The sequence below is a fragment of the Globicephala melas genome, chromosome 7 (genome assembly GCF_963455315.2).
Source record: "Globicephala melas chromosome 7, mGloMel1.2, whole genome shotgun sequence".
In the NCBI taxonomy this organism is placed as follows: Eukaryota; Metazoa; Chordata; class Mammalia; order Artiodactyla; family Delphinidae; genus Globicephala; species Globicephala melas.
The window spans coordinates 103,593,409-103,606,138 of NC_083320.1; the positions used below are offsets into that span (position 1 = coordinate 103,593,409).

Below are 12,730 nucleotides of genomic sequence, written 5' to 3' on the forward strand. Positions count from 1 at the left end.
CAGGGCACAGCACGCGTCAAGTGATGATAGGTAGTACCACGCCGCACTGGGGTGGCCGCGTTGTAGGTCGGGAACCGGGAACTATTCAAAACCCGACAGGCTGCACTGATGAGCTTACCTGCTGCTTTCCCAGAAGGGGACACCAGACGGACTTCCAGATCGACAAGTTCAGACACTGTTCAAAGAGGGAGGCAGTTCTGATACTCACGCAGCTCAGTGAACACAGGGCGAGCATACTCTTTGCGTCAGGGACTATCCCAGAGGTAGAACATGCCCTTTCTATATACTTAAACCCAACTCACCCAGCCCAGTATCTTATAAAAGTATATAACAAGTATTAGATGAAAAAAATGTTTGGTGGCAATGAATGTTTTTAATGAACCTGAATTAGCTGATACAAAAGCGTATTTCAAGAGCATCAGAAACTTAAAAGATAGTTGAAAAGGCGAAAACCAACAATTTTACTTCAAGAGAGCCAAGTCCCCCTTGCATACAAAAAAAATATAGAAAAAGTTTACCTGGCGGTCACTGCTTGAATCTTGAAGTCTAATTCCAGATTGATGATACTGATACAGGATGTAGTTGTTAATTAATCCATGCTAGCCCACCCCAAACTAACTTAACATTGGTAAAAATGATCACATATACATAAATGAATCCCTATTAATAGTGACGCTGCCTTCTCACCCTTCATACAATTTAATGTCCAGTTTCAGCCATCTGATGGGTCTAGCAGAGAAACACTTACATGGTCACTTAGTAAAGATTTTATTTTCTTTATTTGATGGTAACGACAAAGGCTACAGTCTAGTACTTAAGCTACCCAGGCAGAGCAACTAAAGGCAGCTATGAAAGCTGAAGAGAGCCGTAGAGACAGGGCACAGGCAGCGTGAGCCGGGCTGCTGTGAGCTGGTGCTCACCCCTGCATTTCTGCGAGGGCGGGGAAGCCAAAATCACTGACTGCTCTCCCTGTTGACTTGAATTGACAGTTTTTTCTCCAACCATCTTGGTACTGATTGCATTCCATCTTATCTAGTTAAATACAAAGAATCAGCCTCCATAATAAAATCACCTTTTTCAGAACAACCACCATACACAATACATTCAGAATTACTGGGTGCTTTTTTTTCGTCTTTTTTTCCTTGAACTTGTAGGCGTCTGAGTGTCTTTTGTTTCTTCTTTTACACCAGATATGGGCTGTTTGAAAACTATCTCATTATCTTTATCATCGTCATTCATTTTAGCCACTTCAGATTTTCGTTTCTCCAAAAACGTTGGTGTACAAACCGGTGTGGGGTCCTGGGTTCAACAAGTTAAAGATTATAATACATGAATGTGGGAAGATGTTAGGAATGACCCCCCCATCACCTCCCCTCTCTTATTAAAAGTTACGCATATTATTTTAGGCCTGTTTCCATCTTTTGGTGATACAGCTGCACATAATCAAGAGCTTAGGTGCTTATCACACTTACTATGAAAAGTCACAATTAATGGATATATGGTATGTTCCATGACAGAGTATTAGATGGAAGACTCTACTATGCCTGCTAAATCATCAGTAAGGATTTACCAAAAAGTCCCAAGATTAAATGAAATTTTAGCAAAGTGACAGTAGCAGCAACTGCTTTTCCTCTTTTAAATTGTAGTTTCTGATTCCCAAAATTCTGAAGACCATCTTACCTGGCTATCCACAGTCTTCTCAGGAGTGTTAGGAGTGACCAAAGCCGCTTTTTTCTTCTTCTTACGTAAAGCCTTAAATAAATTTAAGAGACTTCATCAATCTGCATATTTATCAGCTATAGTAGTCTTGAATATATTTCCCCATTTATCTTTCTCTAATATCTAGTAGTTAATATGATAAATTAAAGTTTTACCTGGTGCTTTCTGGAATTTCGAGGACCAGTGTTTGAAGCATTTTCCTCGTTTTTATGTAAGACCTTAACATAAGTAAACATAAAGAAGTTGTAAACTAGCAGTGTCACGTATGTACATTTTAAAACTTACCACTAGATCCTTATACATATTACGAATAAATTCTATGTGACAGAGCATTTCAATTTATTTATTTGTTTGTTTATATGGGGGTACCAATTTATATGTGGATCAGGGCAGACTTTATTTTTTTTATTTTAAAAAATATTTTATTTATTTATTTGTTTTTATTTATTTATGGTTGCATTGGGTCTTAGCTGCGGCATGCAGGATCTTTATCGCGGCATGCGGGATCTTTCACTGAGGCGTGCAGGCTTCTCTCTAGTCGTGGTGTGCAGGTTCTCTCTCTCTAGTTGTGGCATGCAGGCTCCAGAGCGCGTGGGCTCTGTAGCTTACGGAACACGGGCTCTCTAATTGAGGCATGCAGGATTAGTTGCCCCGCAGCATGTGGGATCTTAGTTCCTCGACCAGGGATCAAACCGGAGTCCTCTGCATTGAAAGCAGATTCTTTACCACTGGACCATCATGGAAGTCCCCGGAGCATTTCAATTTAAAAAGCAAAATCCACAAATACTGTGAATGATCTTAAGCAAAGGGCAAAACTACAAAAGGGGCCTAACTGAGGAGCAGGCAGAAGTTGCAGAGGCTGAAGTGAAGGCCTAGAACCTGGAGCTGGCCAGAGAATCCTGCGTCAGGAAGTGGGGAGCCAGGACGAATGTGAAAAGGCAGGCCCTAGAGGAGGTCTGTCCTGCTTAAGTCCAGGACAGTGAACGCAGCAATCTGCTTCCTACAAGGTAACAGACGGGGCACAGGAAAAGCAGTTCTCCAGCTCCTGAATGGATCACAAGAGTACCAAGGCCCAAACTGTGACATAGTGTTGTTTTAACATGTATCAATACAGGCTGTGTTTGGGATTTGGGCAAAGAATTAACCACCAGGCACAGTGAGGTATCACCTCATACCGGTCAGAATGGCCATCATAAAAAAGACCACAAACAGGGACTTCCCTGGCTGTCCAGTGGTTAAGAATCTGCGCTCCCAATGCAGGGGTCATGGGTTCAATCCCTGGTCGGGGAACTCAGATCCCATATGCTGCACAGCGTGAACAGAAAAAAAAAAGAAGACCACAAATAACAAATGCTGGAGAGGATGTGGAGAAAGGGGAATCCTTGTACACTGTCGGTGGGAATGTAAATTGGTGCAGCCACTATGGAGAACAGTATGGAGGTTCCTTAAAAAACTAAAAATAGAATTACCGTATGATCCAAAAACCCTACTCTTGTGCATACATTCAAAGAAAATGAAAACACTAATTCGAAAAGATACATGCACCCCAATGTTCACTGCAGCACTATTTATTACAGCCAAAATATGGAAGCAACTTAAGTGTCCATCGACAGATGAATGGATAAAGAAGATGTGGTACATATATACAATGGAATATTACTCAGCCATAAGAAAGAACGAAATTTTGCCATTTGATGGAATGGAGGGCATTGTGCTAAGTGAAACAAGACAGAGAAAGACAAATACTGTATGTTTTCACTTATATGTGGAATCTAAAAAATAAAACAAATAAACAGATATAACAAAACAGAAACAGACAGATATAGAAAACAAACTAGTGGTTACCAGTGGGGAGAGGGAAGGTGGGAGGGGCAAGATAGGGGTAGGGGATTAAGAGATACAAACTACTATGTATAAAATGGGACTTCCCTGGTGGCCCAGTGGTTAAGAATCCACCTGCCAATGCAGGGGAAACAGATTTGAGGCCTGGTCCGGGAAGATCCCACATGCCGCGGAGCAACTAAGCCCATGTGCCACAACTACTGAGCCTGTGCTCTAGAGCCCATGAGCCGCAACTACTGAGACCGTGAGCCACAACTACTGAAGCCTGCACGCCTGGAGCCCGTGCTCCGCAACAAGAGAAGCCACCGCAATGAGAAGCCCACTCACTGCAACTAGACAAAGCCTGCATGCAGCCACAAAGACCCAACGCAGCCAAAAATAAAAACAAATACATAAATTAATAAAATAAAATTAAAAAGCCACAAGGATATATTACAGCACAGGAAAATACAGCCAATGTTTTATACTTTAAATGGAGTATAACCGATAAAAATATTAAATCGCTGTTTTACACCTGAAACTAATATAATATTGTAAATCAACTATACTTCAATGAGAAAGAAAAGAAAAAAGGGGAAAAAAAAGCAACAACAACAGAAAGGAAAAAATAAACAGCCAGGAACTGGGCCCAAGGATAGCAACTTGGTCTTCCAGTTTCTGGATAAGGTTAAAAGACCTAATAAACTTGGTAATAGATACCATCTCTTACCAACTAATTAACTTTTTGGAAATAAGCCGACAGGGTCTATGGAAGAGCCAAAACAATCTCAAGATATAGTCAAGAAAAAAAATAAGATCTTTACCTATGCTATCCATACCCTAATGACCTGCATTCTTGTTTTTTAATTATAGATGTAGAACTCTCCTTACTATGAAAGAGGGAGGAGAGATTCAGCAAGGTCTCCTTGTTCAGCAAGCAATGAAGAACTGGATGAAAATCTGTTAACCCATGCATGTAAGGAGCCTTCCTGTATTTCAACTCCCACTCATTTAATCCACAGAATTCATGCTGACTGGTTAATTCTGACATACACTTTGGGAGTATTTCCAACTTAGAAGACCATGAAACAAAATTTTAACTAGAATGGCATAAAAAGGATGGTCAATTTACAGTCTTGATATTTACTGATAACATATAATAAACCAAACATTTAATTCTGGCAATGACACCTTTACTAGCAATCTACAAGCATTATGGTGTTGGGTCAAATAGGGTTTAACTTCAATAATCTAAAATTACTAAGTCAGGTAAATGTTGCAAATCAGCTAATCCCTTTCAGGAGTTTCCTTTTCTGTATAATGGAGATAATACGATTGCTATGACAAAATTTAGTCAAAACCTAGCATGGGATCAAAGTACTGGGTTAGATACTTTATACAAATAAATACCTACCAGTGAAGGGAAGTCATAATCAATTCCCTTCTTAGCCAATCTCTTCCTGAGTGATTTTTCCTTCTTTTTAAATCGCTCTTCCATCCGTAGCTTTTGAAGAAGTGTCCGATTCTGATTATACCGTTTCACTGCTGGATATGATGGCCTTTTAAATGGCATATGCCACTCCCTAAAAAGTTTTTCATGTACTTTTTCAGGTGGTATAAAATGACCTATAATAATAATAAAAAAGGTTTTCAACCATGTGGGAGGGGAAGGATTTTCACATTAACTGTAGAATTTCCCGTGTCATTCCTCACTGCACAATCAAAATGACACGTCCCCCACTTAGTGGAGAAGCCTGAAAGATAAAGCAGGTGCCCAAGGGAAAGTCATACAGCCCACAACTATTTATCAAACACTCACTGTGTGTGTGCCAAGAGCAATTCCAGGACTAGAGGTTCGTGAGTGAACAAAGACAAGTAGCACAGAGGAGAGTGTGGATGGTATCAAGTCTCAGGGTTCCTGAAGCTAAAAGGATCCCTACTTTTAGACTGTGTGACCCACGGTAGCAGAAGCGCTGATCCTCTGGGCACCCGCCCAGGACTAAGGCAGCTCACTGCTTATCTGCATCTCTCTGCTCACGGACGCACACTGGGCCCACATGCAAGGCAAGCCAAAACCCGTGGAATCCACCCTCCACCAGTGATGAATGGGGAGTTGGTACGCAAACATCTCAGTTCCCTTGCTTGTCAGGTGGGATAATTCTGTCTCCCAGTGTTACCAGCAGGACGGAGCCCAGCTGCCTAAGTGGTAACCTGCTTGCTAACATACCCTTTTCACTAACTGATTATCGACTTCCTCCCCCTGCCCCATGTCGCCACTCCTTACAGGTATTTTCCTGGGATCACCTCCAAGATAAACTGCTTCCATTAAAAGAAAAACAAAGGGGGGGGGTTGGGAATTCCCTGGCAGTCCAGCGGTTAAGACTCCACACTTCCACTGCACGGGGCGCAGGTTCCATCTCTGGTCGGGGAACCAAGAGCCACATGCTGAGCGGTGCAGCCAAAAAATAAAAAAAGAAACAAACAACTGGTGATGACGTGGCTAATCTCACTCGTATCCAAGTTCAGAGCCCTTTGTGCCATCTTTCAAAAGTCAGATACAGCACAGCACTGATCTGATACACGTGGTTACCCACTCAGCCCATTTCATCCTGGCAAGAGCCGCGTTTTTGTTTTTTTGTGTTTTTTTGCGGTACGCGGGCCTCTCACTGTTGTGGCCTCTCCCGTTGCGGAGCACAGGCTCCGGACGCGCAGGCTCAGCGGCCATGGCTCACGGGCCCAGTCGCTCCGCGGCATGTGGGATCCTCCCGGACCGGGGCACGAACCCGTGTCCCCGCATCAGCAGGCGGACTCTCAACCACTGCGCCACCAGGGAAGCCCAAGAGCCGCGTTTTTAATGTGTGAACGAACGCAGGACCTCAGGAGTTACTGGGACTCTCTTAGCAACAGGAGCCGAAGTAGAGGGGTTCTACTTGGGCACTGGGATGGGCGCCCTCCAGCCCGAGCACAGGGCGGCCGGAAGCTCGGCCCCACCTCCGGAGGGCACTGCTCTGGGAGGCTAGTCACTGGCGGCCCTACACCTGCAGGGTGAACTTCTAATCAGCGGCCATCCCGCCACTCCCGATGGCTTCTCTCGTGGAGGTGCTGCAGCCACTGCCATGCGGGCCAACTGAAATGTGACTCCTCACGCTAAAGGTCGTCCGGTCTAGAACCCATTAGTGGGTCCTGCTGTCCTCGGGGTACACTCTGGTCTCCCGCTTTACAAGGCCTCCAGTAACCTGACCTCCCTTCCTCTCATTCTCCTCCTGCACCTCTTGTGATTCTACTTGCAGGTGAATATGGTGAGTCAGTTTGGCTCTGCAGCTGCTGTCCCCTCAGCAAATCCTCACTCCCACTCAACTTCAGTGACTCCTTCTCAGGGAGCCCTTCCACATCCCACAAGGAAGCTCTTCCTATATACTCAAGAAACCTAACCAACCCCATCTCAGCCTAAAGCAGCTCTCACTCTGGAAGATTTAGAAGTTCCCATTAGACCTTGTCTGGAAAATGCACTTAAACCCTTGCACCACTGCTTAAGAGAATCACCCCGGTGCGGGGGGGAATCCAAGCAGCTAAGCAACCCGTCCTTCCCTCCCGTCAGCGGGAGGCGTCCCCGCAGCCCCACAGGTAAGACGGGTACTCACACTTCAAGAGTCTTTCGCCAAAAAGGTAGTTGTTCATCGTTTCAGCAGCTATTTTGGCAACATCCTCAGATTCAAACTCCACAAAGCCATAGCCTTTGCTATTTCCAGTCTGCAATGGAAAACCCACCACAGAAAGCAGAACAATTAAATTCTGATGTGCCATCCAACTCCCAAAATGTCATTAGTTTAAATAATGTACATTAGCCCCTCACTGAATAACATTAAGACACCTTTGATTCCAACTTCAAATCACATAGTCCGGGGACTGTTATGGGGAAAGAAAAGTTCAGAATAGTCTGAACTTGCCACTGATTTTGAGGCATTCCTGGGACTTTGATTACGTCTGATGAATACATTACTGTAGTTGGAATTCATCCAATAGCAACAGCCCAGCATAAAGGAAATGTGGGAGGCCCCCCAGCCCTTTACTCGTTATTGATCTCATGGGTGGTGGTCACGTCATCCATGTATTTATTAATACTACCCAGGAGATGGTATAATACTTCACAAAGAATGCAGGTGATATAATTCCCATTTTATATGGAAAAACTGAAAAGAAATGAACTCCTCAGTGTCTCTAAAGTTAATCAATAAAATACTGATTCACTGTCATGTTTACTAGTGACTGGGCTTCTCCACGGCTGGGGGCAAAGGACATCCTCTGACATGGACATCCGGAGTTCTTGGCCTCCACACTGCAACGTACAGTGGATTTTTCTCACTGAGCTCGGTAACAAGAGTTCTAGAGTCCGAATGCCCAGGTTTGGACCCTGGCTCTGACACTTAATCGGGTAAGGAATGTTCAAGCTTCAGTTTTTCCTTCTATAACCACTCTCACAGGGTTGCTAGGAAAATATGAAATAATCCGTAAGCGCTCCACAAGATGTCTGTCAAGTACTCAAAACATGGTACTGCAGGGTGGCAGGGTATGCCTGCCCAACATCCGCTCCTTTGGCATAGGATTATTTTGAGATGAAGGAACTGAGAAAGAGATACAAGAAAAACTCTCTGTCCTCCCCTTATTTACCTAAAAACAGGACATGAATTTACAAAGGTGTCTTCCTCCCTCTACCAGAAAGACAGAAGTTAGAGGACTCTACACAAAAAACTTTACGAAGTAAACCTCATCCATCATTAGTCTCCCGTATATTTGCCTTCCCACAATTTGCAGCCCTAAAAACTCAAAGCACTTTTCCTTCGTCTTGTCGCTCCTCCAAAAATGTTTTGCTCCTTTGCCAAGATGCTGTATAGGCCCAAGTTCTAACCAACCCTTTGAGTTATTCCTCTCCGAGCAGTCGCATGTGTAAGCATACATTTTAGGTGTTTGTTTTGGTCTTGTTAATCCCTTTTTGCAGTCCAATTTACAGGGTGCCAGCCAGGGACCTTAGGAGGGCAGTAGAAAAAGAACTTTTCCCCACTACAGATCCAGTTCTTAGTGACAACGACTAGAAATACTTTACAATCTTGCATTAAACAACATATTCTCAGATATGGCTCAGAACTGGTCATGTGATCCTGGAAATGAGAAACCATTTAAAGGGTGTGTGGCTCAACAGAGTTGGAGGCCAGGAGGCTCTCTCCTAGCACCACCTGCGCCAGTGACTAACAACTCAGGCACGGCCACAACCCAGAGTCTCAGTTCAGTTATCTGCAACAGGACGATTCTGGTAAAACTTTAAAAATCTGACAGTCCTTTTACAATCCCAACTCAGGAGAGGAAGGATGGTGGAGTGTAAAACACTGTGAAATCTAGCTCAATGTACCACACTGTGAACTAATAAATCTTTTGAAACCTGATGTGAAAATACATGTCAGGTGTCCAAAAAACCAAAAACTTAAAAGCCAACACCTCGACCTAGTAATCCCAGAATGCTGGCAATACCAAGCAAATAGTCAAAACCAGGGTGTGTGGGGAGGCAGTAGCTTTATTACTATGCAACAAAGCTGGAAATGATGCATTCCAGTGCATCTCAGCAAGGAGCACGCTTTCCAAGACAACTGGCCTAAACTCTCCAAAAAAGCCTATGTCAAGAAAAACCAAACAAGCAAAACAGGAGTAAAGAGACCGTTCAAGACAGGATGAAGAGCTAAACAAGCACGTGCAATGCACAAACCCTAACTGGATCCCAGGGTGGGCAGGGACCACGGGGGTATGTGACAATGGACAGTAAATGAGATTTTTACACTGGGATTACATGGCAGAATGTCCTCATTCTTAAATTGATGATTATGCATTTAGTATTAAAGCATTACAACTGCCACTTGCTTCAAAAGGTTCAACAAAACAAAGAGGTGTGTACCTTTTTATAGATATGGGAAGAGTTGAAGCTAATGTGTCAGGATATTAATAACGGTTGAATCCAGGGGAGGGACGTTCATTACACCATTCTTTCTACTTCCCTGTAGACCCGAACATTTTCAGAATACAAAGCTGGGGAACAGCTATACTCAATATGGAGAAACTCATTCTGCACTCAGTCATCCTGAGGATAGGCTGTAAAGCTCTATTTTTCAAACTCAGAGTCTGACCTTTTAGAGGGCAACAAAATGAATTTAGTAGGTCAGAAAAGTATTGTTACAAAACTGAATAGAAAGGTTAAGTATCATCTCCTGGGACTTGTTTTTCATTTATGTTTATGTACATGTGTGTTGCCTTGTGGATTTCTTATTGTGGATTGAAGGTCTGAAAAATACCGTTCTAGAGAAAGTTGCCTACACCTGCACCAAGAATGTTCCTAGCAGCTTCACCTACAAGACTGGAAAAAACCTAGGTTTCAACAGGAGAGTGGATAAATAAACAAGCAAAGGAACAGAGCAGTGACAACAAATAGTTAACTCTGATTTGCTATAACTCAAGTGGGAAAATGTGGAAAAACCGTATTGAGAAAAAAAGAGATTCCAATAACAAGAACTCTATGGTTACAACCAATCAAGTGTATGTGTGGGAAGAAAATAAAGTGGGCCACTCCTCTATTAACGAAACAAACCACATAAACCTTTCTTTATTAGGACGTAGGTATGATACAACAATAACGTTTATATAGTACTTTGTGTGTCAGGCGTTCTAAGAATCTTACACTTATTACCATATTTATCTTCGATTAGATAACTCCTAGGAGGTCGTATCTTACAAATATGAAAATCAGAAGACAGAAGCATGGAGAGGTTATAGAATTTGTACCTAGTCACACAACCACTAACATGTAGAGACAGGCCTCATACCTAGGTAGTCTGGCTCCAGTGTCCTTACCCAACTACCCACCATACAAACCTTTGCTGTCACAGTGATGCTACGTATCAGAGGCTGATACACGATGTATAAACCTGCTCCTCAAACTGAAGTTCATGTACCCCTGGCTTAGCAGTCATAAGACAAGCAAGACTCATTTACTGGGATTGTCAATTTAGTTTGAGAACTTGAAGCAATTACCTTTTCTTTCTTAAAAAGCAAAGCAAACATTTACAGGAATATTGATTTTGCTCTCATGGCTGCTTCAGGTTCTAGACCTTATCCAACCCCTTTCTGGAAGAGTAATAAGTGATAACATGCAAACATGCTCCATAAATTGTCAAGGATTATGCACTTTTGGAAAATAAAACAAACTAATTCAATATAAAAATCCTACCTTGGTACTCCTGGACAGTCTGAATCTTGTAACAGTGCCAAACTGGGAGAAATATGCTCGGATCTGGGTTTCATAAAGCGACGGAGGTAAGTGGCCCACATAGATCACTCCAGGAGTAAGTTTTTGTTTCTCCTGTTGCTGAAGACACAAAGACCAGGCAAATATTTTCTTTGTAATAAGAAGTCACAATGCAACAAAACTTGTGAAACTCCTTGCTCTCAGTCTAAGACAAGAGGTCAAGAACCTACTCTGTATTTCCACTTACCATAACACACTAAAGAATTAGCTGTTTAGACACAGAGAACAGACTAATGGTTGCCAAGGGTGGGGGAGGGATGCATTGGGAGGGTGGGGTTAGCATATGCAAACTATTATATAGAGAATGGATAAACAACAAGGTCCTCCTGTATAGCACAGGGAACTGCATTCAATATCCTGTGATAAACCATAGTGGAAAAAATATGGAAAAGAATATATATATATGTATATACACACATACACGTATACATATAACTGAATCACTTCGCTGTACAGCAGAAATTAACACAACACTGTAAATCAATTATACCTCAATAAAAATAAAGATTAAAAAAAAATTGGCTGTGTAATGTCTATCTCCCCAAGAGGACAACCATCAAGCAGTAGGCGGTCTTCTCAGCCTCCCACTCCCAGCCCGGAGTGCCAACTCCTAGGCAGCAAACGGAGCTTGGCAAATACTGTCTTTTAAGAATTCCAAAACCACTAACCGGGCAAACGAACCTCCCCAGTTCGGGGGCAAGGCGGAAGCAGGACGGCTCCGGGGTGAGGCTGATACGCGAGCGGGACGAGGGCCGACCCAGCGGCTGGCTCTCCTCTCCTCTCCTCGTGCACCCCTCCCCCATACCCACCCCCCGGAGGACCCTAAGGCCCACGGCCCAACCGCGTCTTTTCTCGGTCCTCCCGGGGAAACCTCGGCCTCCTACCTCATGAGGTCCGGGCCTGCCCGGGGTGACCCCAGACGAAGCACAGGCGTGGGGAGGCCGAGGCGCGCCGGGCAGGACCCCCAGACCCCGTCCCTCGCCTCCCCTCGCGGCCCGGGCCGCGCTGGCCGCTCACCTTGCTTGCGCGCCGGCGAACCTGTGCCACCTCCTTCTTAAACTTGATATCCTCCTGCGGGTTCAGGGACAGGAGCGGCTTGGCCGGGCCAGTGAAGGCCGCCATGTCACCAGCTCGCAGGCGAAAAAGACCCACGCGGCGCTCCCACAAGCGCCGGGCGCTCTGCTTCCCCAAAGCGGAAGTGACGGCAGGGGCCTGGGGCGGGGCTTGGGGCGCGGTGCAGGGGCGGGGCCTGGGGCGCCGCATTCTCAGCGCGGCCAGAGGGCGGGAGGGGCTGCTTGTTTGGCCGTTGCTGCAGGGCATGTCCAGGGTTGACGCCCTTTGGAGGTGTTCCCTCGGCCTGCTGCTCAGTATTTCGGCAGCCTGCCCGCCCGTGGTTCCACCCGTCCGCTGAGGTCAGCCCTGTGGCCAGGTGCTCGACTTGGAAGGGCCTTTGTACGCTGATCTCATCCTTTAGTAAGGACCTCATCTTCTCTTGTCTCTGTTGTAGGAGATGCTTTTTCCTCTTTGCATTGTTGCAGGGCAGGCATCTTGGCTGTTCTCAAAGTTAGATATTTGATGTATGAGTCAGATACTGGCCTCTGTGTCCCCCAGAGGGGGACTGACCAAGAGGATACAGACCAAGTTCTATGGTTCCCTGAAGGCCCCTCCCTTGGGTGTGTGTGTGAACAACCCTCTCTTTCCCAGGCTTGAATCCCTGACTTATCTCGGAGTTCCTATGGGGAGCGGAGGGGAGGAGCAAAGACGGGAAGAAGGCAAACTGGCAATTCTTTTCTGGGAGTTTCCCCTCTCGAATCTTCTCAGTCCCCTCCAGGAATTCCTGGCCCC

The 12,730-nt window shown here is 44.7% G+C and overlaps 1 protein-coding gene across 1 annotated transcript; it reads right to left on the minus strand.

Moving 5' to 3' along the window:
- Positions 1–275: 275 nt before the first annotated feature.
- On the minus strand, positions 276–12,083 carry NIFK (nucleolar protein interacting with the FHA domain of MKI67). The gene is made up of 7 exons (XM_030840322.3): positions 11,903–12,083; positions 10,808–10,945; positions 7,182–7,290; positions 4,955–5,166; positions 1,875–1,937; positions 1,681–1,752; positions 276–1,299 (listed from the first exon to the last, which is right to left on the minus strand). The coding sequence occupies exons 1-7, from the start codon at positions 12,005–12,007 to the stop codon at positions 1,111–1,113; spliced, it is 888 nt and encodes a 295-aa protein (XP_030696182.1). The 5' UTR covers positions 12,008–12,083; the 3' UTR covers positions 276–1,110.
- Between the last annotated feature and the right edge of the window lie 647 nt (positions 12,084–12,730).